Genomic DNA, 27151 nt, shown 5'->3' with positions numbered 1-27151 from the left:
TGCAAACTTCAGAAAAGTATCTGTATAATTATAACAGATAAGACTTCTTATTTCAAAATTTCCTGATTAGAACATTCTGGCTAATGTCTGCTATTTCCTAAAGGTCATCTAAGGAATTGCAATCTTTTCTTTCATTTCAAACAATTGTGCCATTTACATCATATCAAGCTAAAAAACAAATCCCTACAGTTTAAAAGAATTCATTATCAATACAGAATCTCATGCTTCTTGGTATATGCAGAAATATGTTGCTATTCCATTTCTCCAAATGAGGCTAAATAGTTCATATTCTGACCTATTAATTAGAAGGCAGAAAAATGGATGGGAAATAAAATGACATTATCTCACAACTCTTGAAATTAAATTTGGGGAATGCTATACAAATACATTTTGAGCTTTAAGTCTCAAAAATTATTAAGGAGATGACGTCAGAGTAATGGCGGAGTAGGAAGCGATACCGATAAATCTCCCCCAAAACTCAACAAGATCTTCAACCAGAAACAGAAAAACCTATACTTGGAGCCTCCAGATGCTTCACAATACACCCGAAGGTATGGTCGAGTGAAAAATTGGCTAAATATATAACCAAATCCTGAAGGAAATAGGGAGTAAGAAATGCTCCGCCTTCCTCACTAACCTAAACAGGGCGGTTTTCTCTGGAAACTGTGAATATAGAAACTGAGGCGGGCAAAGGGGGTGAATACATCCAGGCCGCGCACAAAAGGCCGAACCAGGCTGTGGCACGGAGATCCTAGCGGAGGAAAAACTGTTCCTGTGGCAAGCCGGGCAATACAAGCTAACACTCGCGCCAAACCCAAAAAAAGAAAGACAAGCGGGGCAGCCATTTTACCCGTTCTCCTGGTTGGTGCGCAGTTAGTGGGCGAGAGATCTCTTCCTAAGCCCCAGAAGTGGGTGTCCGTGTTGCCCCACAGAGAGGCAGGGTCAGAAGCCTTTCTGTGGGCCGAAAGCAGAATCTCTGGACAGCCCCAGCGCCCTGGGAAAACCGCGCATGGGAGGGAGCGAGAACTAATTCCAACGGTGGAAATTTTCCGTGCTGGTGAGGTTTTCACTCAGGGAAACGCGGCCGGCCTCATATCCTGGTGTGCACGCGCAGATAGGTAGTGAGCGATTCCTCCGAGTGCCTCGGCAGGGCGCGCCCGTGTTATCGCACAGAGGGGCAGAGTCAGGGGCCTTTGTGTGGGCAAAAGCGGAATCTCGGGCCGCCCCAGCGCCTTGCAAAAGCCGCGCACGGGGACGGAGCGAGAGCGAATTCCAGCGATGCAAATTTCCATGCGGTTGGGGGTTTCACTCAGAGCGTGAGACTACTGGCCGGATATCCTGGTCTGCACACGCAGATAGTGAATGAGAGTTTCCTCAAAGCACCCCGGAAGTGGGTGCCCGCCTGTGTTACCGGACAGAGTGGCAGAGCCAGAGGTCTTTGAGTGGGCGGAAAGCCCGCCTGATTATGCTAGCAGCTCTGACTGACTGAGCCTTACCCAGAGCCCTGTGCTGAGTGGAAATAGAGTGGGGAGTTGCTAGCTCTTTGAACCTCTTACTATCCAGGCAGAGGCAGCAACAACCCCATAGCTGGATTATCAGGCTACTAATTGAGGAAGGAAAGACTAGGAGAAAGGCTCCAGGAACACGGACTCTCTCACTGTCGGACCCTATGAAAGCTAATGAGCCTTGACTCCCAACGAGACTAAAGCACAATACATGACATTGCCATAGAGACTTATCAACTGCAAACCTCTACCTGAGCGTGCCAAAGGGGCAGAACCTGGGGTACAGAGTCACCGACCAGGAAGAGGGAGAGAAAAGAAAAAACAAGAAGATAACCTCTCAAAATCAAGAATAATCTGCAGACTTTATAACCTATCCCATTTTATTATATTTGTTCGTTTGTTTCTCTTATCTTCATTCTTGATACTTTTTTTCCTCCTCCAATTTGGCCGATTAACTCTCTGCCGGTCTTACTCTCTCCTCTCCTTGAACTACACTACCCATAAGTGTTACATCTCCCATTATCTTTTTTCTCCTCTTCCTTTCTCTCTATGAGGGTTGCACTCCAAAACCCTTAACTCTCTCTCTCTCCTTTCTTTCTTCTTCTTTTAATGGTTCCCTCTTTTTTTCTCTCTCTCTCTTTCTTTTCTCCCTCTATATTAGTTTCTTCCTTTCTCCTTTACATCTCCTCTCATTCAAACCTCAATAACAAACAAATTATCTTATCTGGGACTCAAACTTATGTTTGTGGAATTTTGGCAGTTTTTTACTTCACCTTTTTAACTCACTAGCAGTGCTCCCATCCCTGGCTCTCCATTTAATCTAGTTCTTGTTCCACTAAATACAATAGTATTTTTTTAATTTGTCCCCCCATTTTTCTGTTCTCTTATTCCTCACATCATAACTCTTAGACAACACCAACACCTAAAAGCAAATCATTTTATTCTTGACCCAAATTTTTTCCTTATTTGCTTTTTGTGGGTCCATACCGCCCCCCCCTTTTTTTTTTTCCTTTTTTTTTCTTTTTTTTTTTTTTTTTGCCCCTTTATTACTTTTCCCCAATTCAGGACCTCCATCACAGGCATTGTTTGTTATAATTCACAGTTCACCACAAGATTTTCTCAAGAAAAAGGGGAGAGGAGAGGAAAAAAGGAGGGGGGGAATAATTTCCTTTTTTTAAAAATTATTTTATTTTTCTTTATTTCATTATTAATTTTTTTTTAAAAAAAACTCTTTTTGATTTTTTATTTTTTTTTAACTTTTTATTCTTTATTAAATCTCATTAATACTATCAACAAAACCACCCTCAGATGCCATTAAGGAAGAGAAAATCGAATATCATGGATACAAAAGAAAGAGAGGTAACACAGCTAGATGAGGAAAAATCTATGGAGAAAAAATTTAATATATTGGAAACCTTGGAGCTAAATGACAGAGAATTCAAGATAGAAATCCTAAAAATCCTCCGAGATATACAAGAAAACACAGAAAGGCAATTTAGGGAGCTCAGAAAACAACTCAATGAACACAAAGAATATATGTCCAAAGAAACTGAAACTATAAAAACAAATGAAACAGAGATGAAAAACTCAATTCACGAGCTGAAAAACGAAGTAACAAGCTTAGCTAATAGAACAGGTCAGATAGAAGAGAGGATTAGTGAAATAGAAGACAAGCAACTTGAGGCACAACAGAGAGAAGAAGAAAGAGACTCAAAAATTAAAAAAAATGAGATAGCCCTACAAGAATTATCTGACTCCATCAAAAAGAATAACATAAGAATAATAGGTATATCAGAGGGAGAAGAGAGAGAAAATGGAATGGAGAACATACTCAAACAAATAATAGATGAGAACTTTCCAAGCCTGTGGAAAGAACTAAAGCCTCATATTCAAGAAGCAAACAGAACACCAAGTTTTCTTAACCCCAACAAACCTACTCCAAGGCATATCATAATGAAATTGACACAAACCAACAGCAAAGAAAAAATTCTCAAGGCAGCCAGGGAAAACAAGAATACAACATATAAAGGAAGGCCCATTAGATTATCATCAGATTTCTCAGCAGAAACTCTACAAGCTAGAAGAGAGTGGACCCCAATATTTAAAGTCCTGAAAGAGAGAAACTTTCAGCCACGAATACTATACCCATCAAAGCTATCCTTCAAATATGAAGGAGAAATAAAAACATTCACAGATACAGAAAAGATGAGGGAATTTATCATCAGAAAACCCCCACTCCAGGAATTACTAAAGGGGGTTCTCCAATCAGATACAAAGAACAAAAAAAAAAAACAGAGCCAAAAGTAAAAGCTCCAATAAGAACACAATAAAACCAAATTTAAACTGTGACAACAACAAAAAGAAAGAGGGGGAGAAGATGGAGATTAACAGTAGCAAAGGACGATGGAGTGCAAAAGTACTCACAAAATAGTTTGCTACAATGAACAGGGTAGGGACCCTTTTCATTACTCAAAGGTAACCACCATTTCCTGACCTGTGGTGGCGCAGTGGATAAAGCGTCAACCTGGAAACACTGAGGTTGCCGGTTCAAAACCCTGGCTTGCCTGGTCAAGGCACATACGGGAGTTGATGCTTCCTGCTCCTCCCCCTTCTCTCTCTCTCTCTCTCTCTCTCTCTCCCCCCTCCTCTCTCTAAAAAAAAAAAAGGTAACCACCATTGAAAAAACCACCACAGAAGCACATGAGATAAAAAAGATAGCAACAGAGGAAAGATGTATGGAATACAACCAAATAAAAACAAAAGATAGAAAAACGAAAGAGAAGGATCAAACAAGACACAAAACTAACAGAAAGCAAGATATAAAATGGCAATAGGAAACTCACAAGTATCAATAATTACACTAAATGTAAACGGATTAAACTCACCAATAAAAAGGCACAGAGTAGCAGAATGGATTAAACAAGAAAATCCAACTGTATGCTGCCTACAGGAAACTCATCTAAGTAACAAGGATAAAAACAAATTCAAAGTGAAAGGCTGGAAAACAATACTCCAAGCAAATAACATCCAAAAAAAAGCAGGTGTAGCAATACTCATATCGGATAATGCTGACTACAAGACAGAAAAAGTACTCAGAGATAAAAATGGCCATTTCATAATGGCTAAGGGGACACTGAATCAAGAAGACATAACAATTCTTAATATATATGCACCAAACCAAGGAGCACCAAAATATATAAGACAGCTACTTATTGACCTTAAAACAAAAACTGACAAAAATACAATCATACTTGGAGACCTCAATACACCGCTGACGGCTCTAGATCGGTCATCCAAACAGAGAATCAACAAAGACACAGTGGCCTTAAACAAAACACTAGAGCACCTGGATATGATAGACATCTACAGGACATTTCATCCCAAAGTGACTGAGTATACATTTTTCTCCAGTGTACATGGATCATTCTCAAGAATTGACCATATGTTGGGCCACAAAAACAACATCAGCAAATTCAGAAAATTCACCAAGCATATTTTCTGATCATAAAGCCTTGAAACTAGAATTCAACTGCAAAAAAGAGGAAAAAAATCCTACAAAAATGTGGAAACTAAACAACATACTTTTAAAAAATGAATGGGTCAAAGAAGAAATAAGTGCAGAGATCAAAAGATTTATACAGACTAATGAAAATGATAATACGACATATCAGAATCTATGGGATGCAGCAAAAGCAGTGATAAGAGGGAAGTTCATATCACTTCAGGCATATATGAACAAACAAGAGAGAGCCCAAGTGAACCACTTAACTTCCCACCTTAAGGAACTAGAAAAAGAAGAACAAAGACAACCCAAAAGCAGCCGAAGAAAGGAGATAATAAAAATCAGAGCAGAAATAAATGAATTAGAGAACAGAAAAACTATAGAAAAAATTAATAGAACAAAGAGCTGGTTCTTTGAAAAGATCAATAAAATTGACAAACCCTTGGCAAGACTTACCAAGGAAAAAAGAGAAAGAACTCATATAAACAAAATCCAAAATGAAAGAGGAGAAATCACCACGGACACCGTAGATATACAAAGAATTATTGTAGAATACTATGAAAAACTTTATGCCACTAAATTCAACAACCTAGAAGAAATGGATAAATTCCTAGAACAATACAACCTTCCTAGACTGAGTCAAGAAGAAGCAGAAAGCCTAAACAGACCTATCAGTAGAGAAGAAATAGAAAAAACCATTAAAAATCTCCCCAAAAATAAAAGTCCAGGCCCTGACGGCTATACCAGCGAATTTTATCAAACATTCAAAGAAGACTTGGTTCCTATTCTACTCAAAGTCTTCCAAAAAATTGAAGAAGAAGCAATACTTCCAAACACATTTTATGAGGCCAACATAACCCTCATACCAAAACCAGGCAAGGATGGCACAAAAAAAGAAAACTACAGACCAATATCTCTAATGAATACAGATGCTAAAATACTAAACAAAATACTAGCAAATTGAATACAACAACATATTAAAAAAATAATACATCATGATCAAGTGGGATTCATCCCAGAATCTCAAGGATGGTTCAACATACATAAAACGGTTAACGTAATACACCATATCAACAAAACAAAGAACAAAAACCACATGATCTTATCAATAGATGCAGAAAAGGCTTTCGATAAAATACAACACAATTTTATGTTTAAGACTCTCAACAAAATGGGTATAGAAGGAAAATATCTCAACATGATAAAGGCCATATATGATAAACCATCAGCTAACATCATATTAAATGGCACTAAACTGAAGGCTTTCCCCCTTAAATCAGGAACAAGACAGGGTTGTCCACTCTCTCCACTCTTATTTAATGTGGTACTAGAGGTTCTCGCCACAGCAATCAGACAAGACAAAGAAATAAAAGGCATCCATATCGGAAAAGAAGAAGTAAAGGTATCACTTTTTGCAGATGATATGATCCTATACATCGAAAACCCCAAAGAATCCACAAAAAGACTACTAGAAACAATAAGCCAATACAGTAAGGTCGCAGGATACAAAATTAACATTCAGAAGTCAATAGCCTTTCTATATGCCAACAATGAAACAACTGAGAAGGAACTCAAAAGAATAATCCCCTTCACGATTGCAACAAAAAAAATAAAATACTTAGGAATAAACATAACAAAGAATGTAAAGGACTTATATAATGAAAACTATAAACCATTGTTAAGGAAAATTGAAAAAGATATAATGAGATGGAAGAATATACCTTGTTCTTGGCTAGGAAGAATAAATATAATCAAGATGGCTATATTACCCAAAGCAATATACAAATTCAATGCAATTCCCATCAAACTTCCAATGACATTTTTTAAAGAAATAGAGCAAAAAATCATCAGATTTATATGGAACTATAAAAAACCCCGAATAGCCAAAGCAATCCTAAAGAAAAAGAATGAAGCTGGGGGCATTACAATACCTGACTTCAAACTCTATTATAGGGCCACGACAATCAAAACAGCATGGTATTGGCAGAAAAATAGACACTCAGACCAATGGAACAGAATAGAAAGTCCAGAAATAAAACCACATATATATAGTCAAATAATTTTTGATAAAGGGGCCAACAACACACAATGGAGAAAAGAAAGCCTCTTCAATAAATGGTGCTGGGAAAACTGGAAAGCCACATGCAAAAGAATGAAACTGGACTACAGTTTGTCCCCCTGTACTAAAATTAACTCAAAATGGATCAAAGATCTAAACATAAGACCTGAAACAATTAAGTACATAGAAGAAGACATAGGTACTCAACTCATGGACCTGGGTTTTAAAGAGCATTTTATGAATTTGACTCCAATGGCAAGAGAAGTGAAGGCAAAAATTAATGAATGGGACTACATCAGACTAAGAAGTTTTTGCTCAGCAAGAGAAACTGATAACAAAATAAACAGAAAGCCAACTAAATGGGAAATGATATTTTCAAACAACAGCTCAGATAAGGGCCTAATATCCAAAATATACAAAGAACTCATAAAACTCAACAACAAACAAACAAACAATCCCATAAAAAAATGGGAAGAGGATATGAACAGACACTTCTCCCAGGAAGAAATACAAATGGCCAACAGATATATGAAAAGATGCTCATCTTCTTTAGCTATCAGAGAAATGCAAATCAAAGCGGCAATGAGATACCACCTCACACCTGTTCGATTAGCTATTATTAGCAAGACAGGTAATAGCAAATGTTGGAGAGGCTGTGGAGAAAAAGGAACCCTCATCCACTGTTGGTGGGAATGTAAAGTAGTACAACCATTATGGAAGAAAGTATGGTGGTTCCTCAAAAAACTGAAAATAGAACTACCTTATGACCCAGCAATCCCTCTACTGGGTATATACCCCAAAAACTCAGAAACATTGATACGTAAAGACACATGCAGCCCCATGTTTATTGCAGCATTGTTCACAGTGGCCAGGACATGGAAACAACCAAAAAGCCCATCAATAGATGACTGGATAAAGAAGATGTGGCACATATACACTATGGAATACTACTCAGCCATAAGAAATGATGACATCAGATCATTTACAGCAAAATGGGATCTTGATAACATTATACGAAGTGAAATAAGTAAATCAGAAAAAACCAGGAACTGCATTATTCCATACGTAGGTGGGACATAAAAGTGAAACTAAGAGACATTGATAAGAGTGTGGTGGTTACGGGGAGGAGGGGGGAATGGGAGAGGGAAAGGGGGAGGGGGAGGGGCACAAAGAAAACAAGATAGAAGGTGACAGAGGACAATCTGACTTTGGGTGACGGGTATGCATCATAATTGAACGACAAGATACCCTGGTCTTGTTATCTTTGAATATATGTATCCTGATTTATTGATGTCACCCCATTAAAAAAATAAAATTATTTAATAAAAAAAAATTATTAAGGATAAAAAAATGTGAAAAAAAGAAATAAAATATGCTTTGAATATACAGGCATATCTAATTTTATGACTCTTGCCTTTATTGCACATCACAGACATTGCATTTTTTACAAACTGAAGGTGTGTAGCAACACTGTGACAAGCAAGTCTATCAGCGCCGTTTTTCTAACAGCATTTGCTCACTTTGTGTCACATTTTGGTCATTCCCACAATATTTCAAACTTTGTCATTATTACTATATTTGTTATGGCAATCTGCGATCAATGAGTAGCCTTCAACATCAAGGCACGACTCTCCACCAGAGAAAAGATCACGACCTACGGAAGGCTGGGATGATGGTTAGCATTTCTTAGCAATAAAGTATTTTTTAAAGATATAGACATTGGTTTTTGAGGCATAATGCTACTGCATACTTAATAAACTACGTATGGTGTAAACATAATTTTTATATGCACTGGAAAACAGAAAAATTCCTGTGACTTGCTCGATCGTGATGTTCACTGTATTGTGACGGGTCTGGAACCAAACCTGCTGTACCTCTGAGGTGTGCCTGTATACATGCTATGTTTATATCAACCAAAAGAAGAAAGGAAAGTGTCCTACAGTATTTTTCTAAAGCAAATGTTTAAGGAAGGGCTTGTTTTTATTTTTCACAGAATAAATAGCCATCAAAATGTTCTAACTTAAAAAGTTTTTTCTTTTCTCTTCAACTTAAGTGTTTTGCTCAGATGTCATCATTTTTATTATATCTGTAAAGATGTTATATAAAGTAAACCCAGTAAAATATCAATACTCAAAATACATATTCCAGTGAGTAAGTGCCCCAAAATGTACTTCCTGAAGAATTTTGAGCAGCCAAAGGAGAAGCATCTGATTGGCAGAGGTGCCCGACAAACAAAGAAAAATGGCACAGAATAGGTGGAAAAAAGAGCAAACTGGGATTTTTAAGGCCCAGTTGTAACTAGCTCGGTGATTTTGGGATTACCCGTAAAATGAGAATTACCTATAAACTGGTTTTAAATCAACCTTCCAGGTTACTTACCTAATAGTATCTTCTCAAGTATTACTGCTAGGATTTTCAAAACAATTCCCTTTTTCAGAATTCTTGCTTCTGCTTTTTTTGACTCTGGCAAGAAGTTAAGACTCTCCTAAGATATCTCTCCTTGTGAAACTCCACACAGCGACAAGAATATTAGCATTTTAAATAGTGGCAACAGTGCTACTTGTAATATTGTTCTTGTAAGTTTATCTACCAATGCTGCTTAAAAGACTGACAGTTTTTCCAGAACTATGAACCTAACGTTTCAATGCCAACCCCAACGCATCTGCATTTGTGTACTAACCCCTGAGGTTTGTCTACAGTTATAACTGAAAAGCAATAAATTGGGTAAAAGATTATACACTGAGAAATTTCTAGAATTTCTGGCCTATGGATCTTTCCTTAAACCATCATGATGCTTTTTCAAACACAAATAGCATGAATGAGTGCTGGAACTCTCTAGGATTCCCCCACAATATCTTCTGAAACCCTGTATGAAAGAATGTAAGTCAAATTATATATAAAGAAGAGTGAATTCCTCTGTGCTCTGGAAGGGATTCTACAAAGATGGCACATAGGCTTTCTTTTGGGACTGTTGGTGGAAAAGTTGCCAATGAAACTGATAATTGCAAATAGGTACATCAACCTCTGAGCACTGAGAAAAGATATATGAGTACACTACCGCCTTGGATTTACAAACCTCCACCCCAAGTTCTGTGCTCCCCTACCTTTCATCTTAAAACCCTGGTGTGCCATTTTAAACACAGTGATCCTGCACGGAAGTCGAATAACTTGTTCAAGGTCAAAGAGCTGTCCAAATGTAGATAAATATTTAAGAATATTCAAAAGGATTAGGGTTGGCGCTATCCTCATAAACATACACAAACCACATGTCCAGTCAACACTACTTTTTTCTCTTTCTCTGCATAACTCAAAGTTAATTTCTTAGGGCATAATGTTTCACAATTTTTTTAATAGATTTCCTTTAGAGAAAAATGTTTTTTATTATAAGTGCTGAAGTTTTCAGATCATGCTAATATACCTCTTTTAAAACATGTTGGCATTACAGGTAACATCAAGCCCCACTGCATATATAGTAATTGAGGCACTGAGCAAATAAATCCTTTACATATCCTTGTCAGTTAATTCTCACAACAATTGTATGATGTAGATATTCTTATGCTCATTTTATTGAAGAAGAAGTTCAGAAACAGTAATGTCACAATACTATTAAAGGAAGAATCAGAATTCAAATCTGTGTCTTCAGGACCTTAAAGCCTTTGTTCCACTGACTATGCTAAACTGCCTAACTTGGGGCATGTGATTATTACTAATTTTAGAGTTTGAGTCAGGACCAATCAACATTTCTACAGATAAGTCCCACTTTCTGTTTGTAAACATGTGCATAGGTGGTTTGGTGTATGAATGAGGTACCTGAATGGTGAGGGCTCAACCTCATGCCTCCACTAATGTCCTATATACTTTCCTGAGGTGAGAACGAAAAAGCTGGTCAGTTCTAAAAAATGATGAAATCACTGAATCCTCAAAATAAGATCATTTATATTTGTTTATTGTTTTAATTCATATGATATTTATTTATCAACTCTTATGTGCTAGGAATGATATCAACCATCAGAGACACAGTACTGAATAATATTAGCTTAAAAAAAACTCCATCTACAGATTTGTTTCAGATAATTTAACTGTTTGGCACATATAGATGTAACATCTTTCTGTGATTTTTTAAAATTTTTATTGAAGTTATTGGAATGATATTGGTTAATAAAATGATATAGGTTTCAGGTGTACAATTCTATATGCCTACGATTTAAAATGCTTTTCTATTTAATAAGAAGACATGGTTCTTTTGATCCATATATCTTGCCATTTATGATCAATTCAGTTGAGTCATCTAATACAAATTCACATTCATTATATTTCTTTTCATAAATCCCTTTTTTTATTTTCTTGTGACCAAAAAAGCTTTGTCCCATATGAGTGTCATCAACATGGATCCCCACCTGACTGATGAAAGACATGAATCACACAACAAAGAACTTTAGCAAGTATTCTTTATAAGCTCTGTAAATATGGAGCGACTCTCTGAAACAGGTAACCAACAAGAAATAGGATGGGTATGCACACTCACATAACATGCTAATAACCTGAGAGTCTTGGCCAATCACAATAAATTAACATTTGATTGAACTACATGAAATTGGTGACATGCAACAACTTTGAACTGCAAAAATAGCAATGTCATATGATTCTAACTAAGATTTGTGTACTCCTCTCCTCTCTCTAAACTGGACTACACATTAATACTAAACAACCCTAGTGTTCACCTAAAGTCTTTCACTGAGTTAATTCTTTAAATGTGAATATAACACTAATTTTTCTGAAAACCCAGAATAGCATCCCATCTGCCAATACTATGCCTGATCACAGAAAATAGTTCTGATTTATTCTCTCCTATCCAATATCTATAGATACAAAGTCAATTTGTTATATAAAAACCATTTTCTGTTAACACAAATAAAGACAACCATGATTTCAAGAGCTAAATCTAATATCCCATCTATAACAATATCAATCCCACACCACTGGAGGAATAAAAAAAAACAAAACTATTACCAGAAGAGTTCCCTAAATATAATTAAAGAAAATATTAGGCATCCGAAAGAGCTGAAGGGCAAAAGAAAAACAAACAAACAAAAGCTAGTCTTTTAGGACTACTAAACCGAAAGATATTTTGCTCTAAATGTGCTAAAGAGAATCTGTCTCTGGGTTGAGAACTTGCTTGCAAACTCTCTGCCTGGAGCAAGATATTCAGAGCCAACTTGTTAACTCCTAATGAAACCAGGTTTGGAAGGAAAGCGCTTCCAGCCTCACAGTGAGGTGTGCCAGCCAGCACTGTGATAATACCATAGGACTAGTCTTAGGTGTTTTTTCCCCTTATTATCAACTTCCTTTTTTCCGTCATATTAAGATCCACAAAAACATGTATGTCTACCATAAAACAACTTGAATCTGGACATTTCTGTTTTGGGGCAATAAAAGATCATAGGATCCCATTGTGTTCCATGGAAAAAAATGAGCATTATCCACCTTTACTTGTACTGCATCTGAACATGATTGCCCCTATAGGTTTCAAACAATGTTTTATCATAGTTTGAATAATCACTGATCATTTCAATTATCCCCATAACTTTCTGTATAGGATAAAGCTACTTATATCTATTAATATTTTTATTCTTTATTTTAATCTGAAACTATCATTTCAGAGGTAAAGTCACACATGATAGAAAAAAATTTCAGAAACTTAGCATTCTTGTTCAGGAGCATTCTACCTTCAACAGCATTCTATGTGTATTAATTCTCTAGTTCAACCTACTGAAGAAAAACTATTTGAAGAAACAATCAACCCATGATTCATTCTTTTTCCTCTGATTTTATAGAACTTAAATGTCTTAGGCCTTTTTTCAAGGAAAATACTCAATATACTAGCTGGAAAAACCTTAAAGGCATGATTTTTCTTAAGCTACATAAATGGTACCTAATTTTTACTCAACAAAGGTGTTACTGTCTCTTTCAGTGAAATTAACTAACTATTGCTAAATCTTTAGCTCAATAACTAGTTAATAGAAAAAGAAAGTGATTCTGACATATTAGTAATTTGCTAGGGACATTTGTTTTTCTGTTTTGTTTTCTTTGTTTTTTATTCAGTGAGAGGCAGGGGAGCAGAGACAGACTCCTGCATGTGCCTGAACCTGGATCCACCTGGCAAGCTCCCTACCAGGCGATGCTCTGCCCATCTGGGCTGCTGCTGTGTTGCTTGGCAACTGAGCTATTTTAGCACCTGAGGCAAGGCCTTAGAACCATCCTCAGCGCCCAGGGCCAACTTTGCTAGAATCAAGCCATGGCTGTGGGAGGGGGAGAGAGAGAAAAAAAGAGGGGGGGAGGGGTAGAGAAGCAGATGGTCACTTCTCCTGTGTGTCTTGACCGGGAATCAAGCTAGGGACATTTGTAAAATGATTTAAACAATCAAGTATTTTCTTTTTTTCTCTCAATTAAGAAATCAGATAGTGCCTTACCAGGAGGTGGCACAGTGGATAAAGTGTCAGGTTGGGATGCAGAGGACCCAGGTTCAAAACCCCAAGGTCTCTGGCTTCAGTGAGGGCTCATCTGAGCACAGGCTCACCAGCTTGAGTGAAGGTTGGTGGCTTGAGTGTGGGATCATAGACATGACTCCATGGTCACTGGCTTGAGCCCAAAGGTCACTGGCTTGAAGCCCAAGGTCGCTGGCTTGAGCAAGAGATCACTTGCTCTGCTGTAGCCCCCCAGTCAAGTCACATATGAGAAAGCAATCAATGAACAATTAAGGTGCTGCAAAAAAGAGTTGATGCTTCTCATCTCTCTCCCTTCTTGTCTGTTCCTATCTGTCCCTCTCTCTATCTCTATCTCTGCCACAAAAAAAAGAAAGAAAAAACAGAAAAAGGAAATCAGATAGTAAATAAGATTAATCCCAATATACTGTGTAAAAATAAAACTGTCCTAAGTGTACATATGTTCAAATAAGCTCATCTACATAATTTAATTCTATTAATATTTACTAGGTACCTACAATATTCAAGGTTTTATACATATAGGACTCTGAGAAACTCACACAATGGATGGGTTTCCAGATGTCCTTGCAAGTAACTTTTGGTCCAGTAGAGGGTTATTCAAGAATCAAAACTGCTATGCAACACAGAACTCAGGTGACAGCTTGAAGGCCCAATGTTAGAACTCATAGCCAGACTGGTATTCCAGATGATTCTAGATTCATATCCATTCCCTTGCAAGTTCAGAACTCCAAGGTCAGATAATCTCAGATTTTTGTCAACCTTAAAATGAAGACCTATCATCAGCCAGGCAAGAGCTAGTGAAACTGTCTACCACCAGTAGCTATCATGTCAGCCCTAGCATCTCACATAAACACTTGTATTTAAGAGCTTCCAGCACCTTGCAAACTTAAGTGCTTTCCAGCTATTGATCTTGTAAATTGTCTCAAAAAAACCAAATAATTTGTATTTAATTGATCAAGAAACCGAGAGAATTATTTTATTTTAATGAACTAAGTTCCCCCCAAATTACAGGACAGCACTACAATCAGACCAGGTTTTAAATAAGCTAGACATTTCCTGGTCTACAGACCAAAATTCTCATTTCATAACTGTAGATTTTTGTCAGTCACCACCAGATCCATCTTTGTTTTTGAGTTTTTAATTTTGTTTCTGGGCAAGACAAATGGAAATCTTAAACTACAGGAAATCTAAAGCATACAGTAAGTAAATGCTAAGAATTAAAGAGACCTGTACTATAAATTCTTAACTATGTCACTTCAGTTCAACTCCCTACTTCTCTCTCTCTCTCTCTATCTATCTCTGTTTCCCAAACATGGTTGGTCCACAACCTAAGGTATTCTCCTCTACCAAGACCTGATCTCAACCATTCTCTCCTTCACTACTGAATAATCATATTACCTCTTTCTTTACCACTTACCCACCTTCAAAACCTGTCTCCTTATCTATCTCCTTTCCTTTCCTTTCCTCCAGGTTCTGAAGAAGACATAACTATTTCTTTTTCTTTCAAAGGCAAAGCATCACCTGTACCTCATATTCATCGCTTCCTAGTTTGTGAACTCTAGCTTCCCACTTCCTTCCTCTTCAGAGCCTTTGGCTGCCAATGGCTCCACCCTCCCTCTCCGGAGTACTGGAGTAAAAAGAGGGGAGAGCACGTGTTCTACTTATCTCTAGTGCTGCAGCTAGCAGCTTCATATCACTTCCGAAACCAGTATCTGCTATCCTCATTTCCTTGCCTCCTTCCTTTCTTGGATGCATACAGGTTACCTTTGTTCCCAAATATAGGCAAATAGCTCCCTCCAAGTCATTATGGTCTCCTTTTTGCCACAGCTAAGAGCTTCTAATTATCTCTCCCCTTCTCCTCCTCCTGGCACCCTTAGTAGCATTCCTTCACTGGCAACCCATCTTCTCTTGGCTTCCATGAAACCTCACCTTCTTCCCAATTATTACTTCTTAAGCCATGGCCCTTTACCTCTCAAAGCTTCCAACCCCCTCCTGGTCTCGCTCTCTCCTTTCAGAATGCTCTTTTGGTATCATTTTAAATATCATGTCCCAACAAATGGCTCCAAAATCTATTCTCTAGTCCTATCTTTTGGTCAGCTACTCCACATCTTGAACAGCCCAATGGATATTTCCACCTAATTCACTAACTCTCACAAAAGTGTCAGCAATTTTCTCTCAATATATGTTGTCCTATTTCTCTCAAAACCTTGGATTCGCCCTGGCCGGTTAGCTCAGTGGTAGAGCATTGGCCTGGCATGCGGAAGTCCCAGGTTCGATTCCTGGCCAGGGCACACAGGAGAGGCGCCCATCTGCTTCTCCACCCCTCCCCCTCTCCTTCCTCTCTGTCCCTCTCTTCCCCTCCGGCAGTGAGGCTCCATTGGAGCAAAGATGGCCCGGGCGCTGGGGATGGCTCCTTGGCTTCTGCCCCGGGCGCTGGAGTGGCTCTGGTCGCAACAGAGCGACGCCCCGGAGGGGCAGAGCATCACCCCCTGGTGGGCGTGCCGGGTGGATCCCAGCCGGGCGCATGCGGGGGTCTGTCTGACTGTCTCCCCGTTTCCAGCTTCAGAAAAATAAGAAGAAGAAGAAGAAGAAAAAAAAAAAACCTTGGATTCTACTCTGGTTTCTCTTTCTCTTTCCCACTCACATATTGCCTTGGTCACTTCTCTACTTCTCACTGCTGCCACCCAAAGCCAAATCTCACCTCCCTCACGGTCTTCCCTTTCACACATTACTGCAGTAGATTCTATTTTGTTTACTTCCTGCAGAGCATTCATACTGCCACTTCTCCCTCCCGCCTGCCCCCCTCCTGCCATACACACACTCAAATCATACAGCTTTACATGGTTCTAGAAGTTTTTAACTACAATTTTCATAATATCACTTCCTTCCTTAAAACCTTCAATGATTCTTAAAATGCCTCAACTTGGCTTTCAGAGATTGTAAGGTGGTTCACGACCTCCCCAACCTTATTTTTCATCACTATAATACAAACCCTCCCCATCGCCAGGTCCCAAACATTTCTGCACCTTCACCAATGTTTGGTGCCACCGTCAACCCCACACCCAGCCATGCTCTATTATTTCCTTTTCACCAATCAAAAATCTTAGCCGTTCTGGGCATCTGTTATAAGATAGTATCATGATAAATCACAACCATTCTAGACATACTGGGCCATCATCACACGTAATTTTCTAAACGCATGCTCTTTTGCACTTCTGAATTTACATTATAAACTTGCAGTTGCCTGAAACTTTCTTCCTTCTCTTTTCCTCCTTGCAAAACTTTACTTGACCTTAAGGTATAAATCATGAGTTACTTCTTTTCAGGTCACTGCCCTCCCCCTCCAAACATGACACTCAGCAAGTAGAATTTATGGACCTTTCTCTAGTAGAGGCACTCGCTACACATTTGTTTAGTTAAAATTAGTATTGTGGGCCCTGGCCGGTTGGCTCAGCGGTAGAGCGTCGGCCTAGCGTGCGGAGGACCCGGGTTCGATTCCCGGCCAGGGCACATAGGAGAAGCGCCCATTTGCTTCTCCACCCCTCTGCCGCGCCTTCCTCTCTGTCTCTCTCTTCCCCTCCCGCAGCCAAGGCTCCATTGGAGCAAAAGATGGCCCGGGCGCTGGGGATGGCTCTGTGGCCTCTGCCCCAGGCGCTAGAGTGGCTCTGGTCGCAATATGGCGACGCCCAGGATGGGCAGAGCATCGCCCCCTGGTGGGCAGAGCGTCGCCCCCTGGTGGGCGTGCCGGGTGGATCCCGGTCGGGCGCATGCGGGAGTCTGTCTGACTGTCTCTCCCTGTTTCCAGCTTCAGAAAAATGAAAAAAAAAAAAAAAAATTAGTATTGTGACTGTAATTTTCTTGCAAGGAGGGACTCTGTAATGGTCCTCACTTAGAATCCTGCCAGGTATATGAAGCACTCAAGTTTATTTTTAAGTGATAAAGTGTGTGTTATATTATGAATTATTTCATATAGAATGTAGACTTTTTGAAACCAGGATTTATATTTCTTTCAAATAGTAAGTATATAGGATGGATGGATGGATGGATGGGTGGGTGGGTGGATGGATGGGAAAAGAAAGGAAGAAGTTAGGAAAGCAGATTTCTTTCCCCTTTCTACTCTTTAAAAATGCATTTAAAATGGCTTATAAATAGTATAAATATGAGCAGATAGAAAGTTTGCTTCTTTTAATCTACAAACTACATTGCTGACAAACAATTATTTTTACTTCTTTAAATGTTTATGAGTAAACCTATTCAGGCTAAAGAAGCAGTTCCCAGGACAGCTGGAATAAGCTTCTTAAGGTCCTAGTAGAGAATCAGCCCACTTCTGAGCCTGGGGTCCAAGGCATTCTCCATGTGCCATTCTTCCACTTGCTGATACTACCAATAAGCCCCTAATAGGAAAGTCAAGTAGGGTAAGGTGACCAATGAATGATCACCAGTGTTCATCAGTAGATGTCACAGTGAAAACAACAAGGATCTTCCAAGATAAAAAGTGGTTGATTATCAAAGCGATGTTTCTAGGAATTCAATATTTATATAAAACTCAAGGATTTGATGTTGGCATCACTTTAAGCAAGGTACAATATAAGCAGAGTACAAACTTACTTGATTTAGATCCAAAGCTGAAAGCAAATTTCTTTTATAACTCGGAAGAATTAGGTAGACAAAAGTAAGTTACTTTTACCTCATCGGAGCTAAACAACAGCAGAGGATGAAGTCCCGGCAGTTGATTAAAGGCATTGTCCTGACCGCCGATACCACCATGGCTAAGCAAGGGCTGCCTTGTGGAGCCAGGTCAGAGGACATTGATTTCTCTATTCAACTCCAAGGCACCACTTTGTAAATGACACAATCATTTTTGGGTACAAGAGGTGCTTTAAATGTGGTAACATTATATCATTTCAGCTATAATGATCATAATTACTTATTTCTTTTAATCACAACCCACTTAACCACTTTAGTACAGAGGACTAGTTCAAGGAGTTTAATTTTCATTCAACATCTAATCTTTGTGTTTACTGAAACCCTTCACGGGCTTTGTTTACTGTCTGCTTGCTGGCCTGGACGTTTGATCTTGCAAGACTAGATCAGACAGGGTCAGATAAAATACTGATTACTAGAATAAACCAGGCTTGGGGAAGTAACACTGATTTTAAAAATCCTCATTTCTCCCAGCTTTTTAATATTTTGCAAAATAAGCTTAAATAAACAAATAAAATTAAGACAACTAGTAATCAGGTTCTTGAGCAATGACTGAGAAAAAGAAAGTGATGGGGATAATTTTGCTTTCTGGCCAAACTATGGGGTTTAGTTAGATCCATTCATTCTAGTGGTATTATTTTATGACACAAATAATTTCATGATATCCACTAGTATTTATGTGAACTTTCAGTGACCCCTTACTTCTTGTGACATATTAAATACTTGAGACTGATCTAACCAAAGACAAAAGTTCATTTTGCTTTTTGTGCTAGATGAAAAACAGTTTACAAAAAATATTATTTTCTTTTAATGTAATAATTTTTAATTAGTTAATATTTAATATATATGAGCCCTTCTTTGTTAAGGCACTATCTTATTCTTATAAAATCCCCTTCAAAAGGAGGTTGCCCTAAGAGTATAATTTCTAATGGTATGCCATACATAATTCCACTTAGTCTCATAAAAATGGTGAGGAAAGTTTTTGTCTAATAATAATACAAAAAAAAAAAGAATTAGGTTAAAAAAATAAGAGTTTTATTAAAATATATAGAACTTGTGAAAGAAAAATTGACAGAGTAAATCCCACATAATGCCAAGAATTCTGAAAAAATGTTGTAATAGTATGAAATAAAATTCCAACACATTAAACAACTGTTAATATTGGTCTTTTTTTTACCCACTTTTATATAAAATGTCCACTTTTTTTCTTATACTTTGGAGCTTATGAGCTCTACACTGTAAAATGTAGGCCATAAGCAATTACAGTATGAGGTGAACAGCAATAAAAGAAATACTATCTAACCCAACCTACTACCACCCACTTTATTTTCTTCAATATCAGAAACTCGTGGGATGCAGGTTCATGGTTCTGGACCTTAAAACCAGCATGTACAAATTCTCTCTCCCCATCTACCCTGAATTAACACTAATGTTAACTCAAATACGTCTGTGTCAACTGTGATTGTCTTTGAAATTAAAGAAAAAAGGTAAACAGAATATGCTTTGCTGTGATCACTGGGGAAAATAGAGTTCACATGCTAAGCCAAACCATCTTAGGACTTTTTAAAGAATAAGTGTAAATAGTTTAACTTTAAGAACAACAAATTCAAAAATGCACATTAAAATGTTTACTTCAAAATTTAGACAATTCCATTTGTATATAGTTTTTACATCTGTTTTTAATGATATCAAATTATTGATTGTTCATTTTTCTCATATTTATTTAAGCATTAACTATAGAATTTGCAATCTGATCTTTTTTGTTTTACTCCTTCCAGTAGACTTTTATTTTTGCCAGGTTTTAGTCATATTTACTTTGATCTTTCAGAGTATGTAATTATTTTACTGTTTATTTATTTCTATAAAAGAAAAAAAAATTTGACCTAGGAGATCTATATGTGGCAATTTGTAACAGAATCACATAGCTTATGTTTAGGAAACCATGGTTTTGATTAAGAAGCAACCATTTAGTTCCCACTGTTTTATTAAAACAGACATTAGCAGATAATAGGAAACATATTTAACAATGTAGCCTGCCTTTAGTTTGGGACATCATAGCTTGAGATTTTCTTCTATACTGTGTACCAGCCAGGGTACATGGAAATAGGTAACTCTGGGCTGAAAGCGTGATGGGCGGGGGCGGGGAGAAGAAAACGGAGGGAAAGGGAACGCTGACTACCTGACTGCGGAGCTCCCAGCAAGAGCCCTAAGGCAGAATTCTGCTTTCGCTACTTCTAATTTCCTTCTTCTTCTTTCTTCTTCTTTTTTTCATTTTGAAAATGGATGGACACAAACAGAAATTGTACAAACAAAATCATTCCTTTCTCATGAGAAATGGATTCTACTAGCTAGGAACTCCCACAGCAACGTCTATTCATAGCATAAAGCTTCTATCAAATGAAACATGCGACGGGCCCAACATTTCTTTTTCTCTGGGGGTCGAAAGTTAATAAAACACTCTTCTCTGGGTGTTTATTTTCTGTACACCATTATACCTGTCATGAATTCTTTGTTTTTCCTCCCACTCCCTTGGTTGATGAATCAACACCACTTGAACTGTTTTACGGCAGCTTGTGTTTACTTCACACATACCTTAACCTTCCCTTTTCTCCTCCTACTGACACACACATGCATACACACACTTTTCAACAGGAATGACTAGCTCTGTCTCTTTGAACAGTGTGTGTACACAGTGTCTAGCAGCCTCTTCAGGTGTGTGGATCCTTGACCTCCTGATTGAAATCAAGGTCTTAGTCTGCTTTTACGGCACTTAAAGATTTAACTGTGCATTTACTATCTTGGCGGGGAGGGGGGGAAGAACTTGAAGAACTGGATTTCTAAGGAAGAAAGGAGAAAAGGAGAAGCCTTAAGTGTTCTGTGCGTGAGAACACATACACACAGACACGCACACATTCTGTAGTGGCAATTCTGAAAACACTACAGTGAAGGATTTCCACTCATTCTGAATTTGGATTTATACTCCAGACTATTAAAAGAGGACCCTCTCTTCCTTTCGCTTATAACAGCGAGTAAATGGGATTTAACAAATGACCTTGAAGCTGTGTGATTCTTTTGATTTTTAGCCAAAGAGGGTATGTTCAAGCACTTGAACAATCTTATTTTAAAGGAAATACTTGGAGACAACACTTATGGAAAAGAAACCCTTCTGAACCACACAATCATGTCTTACAATGAGAAGGAGTTATTCATCATATTCTGTACAAGAGTTAATATTAAGACTATTCCAAAGCAAGTGCCCAAACTAGTATCTAGGGAGTCCTGAGAATTTTAGAATATGTTCAAAAGAAAAAGATCCTAACTCAATTCTGTGTTATTTAATTTCTCCTGCGTAGTTCAACATCTTGATTTTCCTTATAAATTGTATATTTAGCATGAAACGTTCTCATTCCTTTGTAATCAGAAATGTGCCACCAATGCATATGAGCTCATTTCCTCGAAAGGTAACCTTGTAAACAAGCTCCCAACACTCAACAACCAACAGGCACTACTTCCCCACTCTGGCTCCCGGGAGGAAGCCTGCAGGCAGGAAAACAAACCCATCCTTCACTTTTACCTACACACCGTACATGTCTTTGGGCCCTTAGAGGGGGCAGTGAATTAACAACAAGGCTATGAGAACCTGTAATAAAATGTGGCAGATGTTGTCAGAACCATGCAAAATATGGACTGAAAGACCCTCAACTACCAAATTGCCCAAATCCCCTCAGACACTGGTAGCATTTGGATTAAACAGCATTTGAACCAGAGTGAAAAAAACATAATTTTTCCAACATTGACATATGTTCAAAGGCAAATTATCACAAATACTTTCAAAAGGATGGCTGGTCTATATAGCATGGCATTTACTATATAAGAAACCAGACATAATTCCATGTATAAGACATTCCTTCAAGTACAACTTACTACTATTAATTATTGTTATATTATCATAGCTATTAATTAGAGATAGTTTTTGTGCTAGTATTAACTTATTAGTCTTCATAGCTAGCCAGCAACTTAGATACTTTACATTATTTCAATTTTCAGATGAGGAGACTGAGTCTTGGTGAAGTGAAATAATTTGTTCCAGCTCACACAGCTAGCGAATGGAAGACCAAGATTTGCACATAAGCCTGCCTGACAGCCAAGTCCCTTTGCTTTAACCATTGCTCTAGTATTGTCGCCAAATATACACATCATGACTCCACTTCTGATCAAAGACTGACTGATACCACAACAGCCTTTGTAATGTGTAACTGGTACTTAAACTGTAATGTAAGTGTTGATTTAACTGAGAATGACTGCTCTTAAATTTCCATTAATATATTAGTGGAAATGACTTATTGATTAGTTTTTTAAATAAACATGCTTATGGAAAATAAACCATTTCAAAATATTTTGAAAGATCTCAACCTTCACAAGCATCTTTTGTGAAAACTATACACTTCACATACATACTAAAAATTATACTTTATTTCTAATACCATCTAATGTTTTTAAGGAAGCCAATTTGAAACTCTTGATGGAAATATGAAAAATTTTACCTTTATAAAAAAATTATAGAAAATTTTTTGTTTAAAAATTATGCCTAAAATTAGCATAAATTCTAGAGAATCAACAACTCATTGGCCTAAGAAACTGAAAATAGGCTTTAAAAATAAAAATTTTACCTTTAATCTTCTTGTACTTCTTATACCATCGCCCAAACTCCTGGCACTTGGTTGCTGACACGTTGGCATAATATGTGCTATTTACAATGGATGAAATCATACTCTGTCAAGAAAAACAGAGGTATTTTTCATAAGTATGAGTACTCCTGTTTAGGAACAAAAAAAAGGATAAACTACAGCCCACACCAATCTCCTTTGTCTTTTAAATTTGAAGAAGTCACCTTCCTGCAAATTAAACCATGAAACATTAAATGTGATTGCCTAAATTTACTATTTGTTTAACCTATACTTGCATGATGACATGGCTTTCTCTAAAAAACCACCCCAGGGACAATGTCAGAGATGGAGGGGGCAGGACATACACATTAGACACACAGGGAAAGCACAGTTGTGATTTGGGAACCAGAGCAAAAGGTGAGACCAGAAGCTCCAGCACCCGTCCTTCTAAATAATGCCTTTCAGATGTTTCTGTTCCGATTCCAACTGCAACAAGCTAAGAGCGCCAAGACTCCGAGAACATCCGTGCTACACACTGCAGAACAACATTTAGGGAAATAAGTTAAATTAATATAATTTATAGAAACGTGTGATTAGCACTTGCGTGAGAATTCACCAAATGAAAAAATTAACAGTGCTATTTTAGAGCAGGGGAAACTAAACGTAACACTTGTACTGTGTTTCCACCAAAAATGGAGGTGAAACGTTCTGGGTGCCGTTTGCCTCCTTCTTGTCTGTCATCCTCTTCCTCCTCAACAATACCCCCCTTCGCTGATTTGTTTGTAATTTTGGTAGAAAGGAAAGAGAAATGTGCTGTAACTGAATTTACCACTGAAAAATTAAAATTATAGTCACACACCTTGAATTAAGTTTTCTACAGAGATATGTTTTCAGTCAATATGGCATGTTTGGACCAACATTTGTGGCAGATGTTAACTTAAACCTGAATGGCTGTGATAGTACATGTGTGTGTTTTATAAATAGATTTTTATTGCTGCAACTTATTTTACTGCTGCAAATTCTACCTAAAAACAAATGGACATAAACAATTCAATACATCCAAATGACCTATGTAACATTTTATATCCTGCCTTGAAATCTCATCTTCCTTTTAAAAAAGTTACCCCAGATATGAAGCAGTTGAGCAAAATCTTAGAACTTCTAACAGCATTTCTCCAAAGTACATAGCTGAGATGAAAAGGATAACAATAAATCAAGGTAATGACAAGCTCTTTTCCAGGAGGTTCAAATGCCAGCAAACAGTCCATCTTAGATGCCCATGTGAAACAATTCCCTCTGTGAGTCCACAATCTCCCCCTTTTTTAATCAGTATGCAGTACTGGTGGGGGAGGGGTTCCTAATTTAATTCACAGAAACCTCTTTGGCCCTTTCTACATAGCAGATGGCTCTCTTCCCCCAGTTACTGATCTCTAAATGACAATTCTGTTTTCTAAGGGGAGATAACAAGGAGAAATTCTTCTCATCTAAGGATCTGAACACAGCCCTAGGAATGCGAAGAGCCGTATCACCTGGGTGTGCCACACACTTCCCAGCCTTGCCTGCTGCCTGGGAGGGTCAGTGGAATCGTAATCTTCCTGAGGCCGGTTCTACCTTGTATCCTGTTAACAAAGGAGTAAAGAAGTCTCCTGGCCAGCTGGGCTAGTTCCCTCTCGGGCTGAGCTTTCTCTCTGTCCTGGTCTGTGAGATCCTTGAGGACAGCGACTATATCTGTTTCAGTGACTATATCTGTTTCTATTTTTTTTTTCTCCCCCATGTCTAACACAGTTCTGATGTGGGATAGCTGAGTCACTAAAATATAACAGATGAAAAGGGACAGAGATGAAATTTTAAAATGCCAAACCAAAATGTCATAATAATGAAAAATTTAACATGAACGCAGGCTAGTAATAGATACACCAGCCACACTGGTGTATGTGAATAATTGCAAATGTACTTGTCATCTCTCCATGTTATTTGTATAAATGTTATCCTCTGGAAAGGCATAGGCTATCACTGTGGCAGGAGTCAGAGCTAAACCTTTTATTGCAAAATGATTTAACATCCAGAGCAAAAGGTGAGATCAGAAGCCCCAGCATCCGTCATCCAAACAATGCCTTTCAGATGTTTCTGTTTCGTTTCTAACCACAGAAGAGAAAGACCGAAGTGGAAGTGCTGCGAGCACTGCTGGGAGCTGTACCTCCTCTTCCTGGCCCTGAGGACCGGGCTCCAAACCTGCAGTAGTCTGGCCCCAGATACTCCACATTCCCCTCACTCTCTGGCCTCTGACTTGGTCTTTGCTCCAGGTGCATCTCCACTGATACTGCACAAGGCCAGCGTCAATCACCGCGGCAAGGAAATGAGCGTCCGCGTGGGCTTCTGTTGGCTCTACCGCAGGTCCCACACTAAAGTCACACTCACTCATTTAAAAAGGAGCTGGCAAAAATTAATGAATGGGACTACATCAGACTAAGAAGTTTTTGCTCAGCAAGAGAAACTGATAACAAAATAAACAGAAAGCCAACTAAATGGGAAATGATTTTTTCAAACAACAGCTCAGATAAGGGCCTAATATCCAAAATATACAAAGAACTCATAAAACTCAACAACAAACAAACAAGCCAATAAAAAAATGTGAAGAGGATATGAATAGACACTTCTCCCAGGAAGAAATACAAATGGCCAACAGATATATGAAAAGATGCTCATCTTCTTTAGCTATCAGAGAAATGCAAATCAAAGCGGCAATGAGATACCACCTCACACCTGTTCGATTAGCTGTTATTAGCAAGTCAGGTAATAGCAAATGTTGGAGAGGCTGTGGAGAAAAAGGAACCCTCATCCACTGTTGGTGGGAATGTAAAGTAGTACAACCATTATGGAAGAAAGTATGGTGGTTCCTCAAAAAACTGAAAATAGAACTACCTTATGACCCAGCAATCCCTCTACTGGGTATATACCCCAAAAACTCAGAAACATTGACTTGTAAAGACACATGCAGCCCCATGTTCATTGCAGCATTGTTCACAGTGGCCAGGACATGGAAACAACCAAAAAGCCCATCAATAGATGACTGGATAAAGAAGATGTGGCACATATACACTATGGAATACTACTCAGCCATAAGAAATGATGACATCGGATCATTTATAGCAAAATGGTGGGATCTTGACAACATTATACGGAGTGAAATAAGTAAATCAGAAAAAACCAGGAACTGCATTTTTCCATACGTAGATGGGACATAAAAGTGAGACCAAGAGACATTGATAAGAGTGTGGTGGTTACGGGGGGAGGAGGGAGAGGGAGAGGGAAGGGGGAGGGGGAGGGGCACAAAGAGAACTAGATAGAGGGTGACAGGACAATCTGACTTTGGGTGATGGGTATGCAACATAATTGAACTTTAAGATAACCTGGACATATTATCTTTGAATATATGTATCTTGATTTACTGATGTCACCCCATTAAAAATAAATACAATAAAAAAAAATAAAAAAATAAAAAAAGAAGGTGACAGAGGACAATCTGACTTTGGGTGGTGGGTATGCAACATAATTGAACGACAAGATAACCTGGACTTGTTATCTTTGAATATATGTATCCTGATTTATTGATGTCACCCCATTAAAAAAAATAAAATTATTAAAAAAAAATAAAATAAAAAGGAGCTGGCTACCCAGGGACTCCATCAGATTCCTTCTCTTCCTCAGATGATTGTCAATTAGTTTCTGTCTTTGCTAACCACAGAACAAAAATTAAACAAGGTTAAGCTATAAACTGAACCAGAGAACTATGGATAGTAAAGAAAGAGAGCTTCCTAGATAATGAGAATATTTAGTCACAAGAAAGAACTCTGAATTTGTGGCAAATTTTATTTCTATTAAATCCCTGCAGGTCTTTACATTCAAAAAAAGTTTTACCATATATATTTTTATAATTCAACCTGAGAGAGCTTTAGAAACAGAAGAGGAACATCTTGGGGATATTTTAGATGAAAGGTCATGTTATGTCTTACTATTTCAGCTTCAAACATGAACATGCCCCAGCCCTCAATTACACCTATTGCATTCTTACTACCTGAGTCTGAATTACTGGGCCTCACTAGAAAATTCTGCACACATACTACAAGGTCATCTTAATGTTAATGGCAATTTATTTTTAAAAAATCAAAACTTAATTCATTATAAACAAAATTGAAAGAGGCTGACACAGA

General features: G+C 38.0%; 1 protein-coding gene across 4 annotated transcripts in view; it reads right to left on the bottom strand.

Moving 5' to 3' along the window:
- Positions 1-27151, bottom strand: part of SATB2 (SATB homeobox 2) — a 203236-nt gene that overhangs the window by 85967 nt on the left and 90118 nt on the right. For all 4 annotated transcript variants that reach the window (XM_066281183.1, XM_066281181.1, XM_066281184.1 and 1 more), the window contains one exon: positions 22944-23046. In XM_066281183.1, coding sequence (XP_066137280.1) covers positions 22944-23046 — 103 coding nt within the window. The remainder of the gene's footprint in view (positions 1-22943; positions 23047-27151) is intronic.

Source organism: Saccopteryx bilineata, chromosome 5 (genome assembly GCF_036850765.1).
Source record: "Saccopteryx bilineata isolate mSacBil1 chromosome 5, mSacBil1_pri_phased_curated, whole genome shotgun sequence".
NCBI lineage: Eukaryota > Metazoa > Chordata > Mammalia > Chiroptera > Emballonuridae > Saccopteryx > Saccopteryx bilineata.
This window is presented reverse-complemented; position numbering and strand designations above follow the sequence as displayed.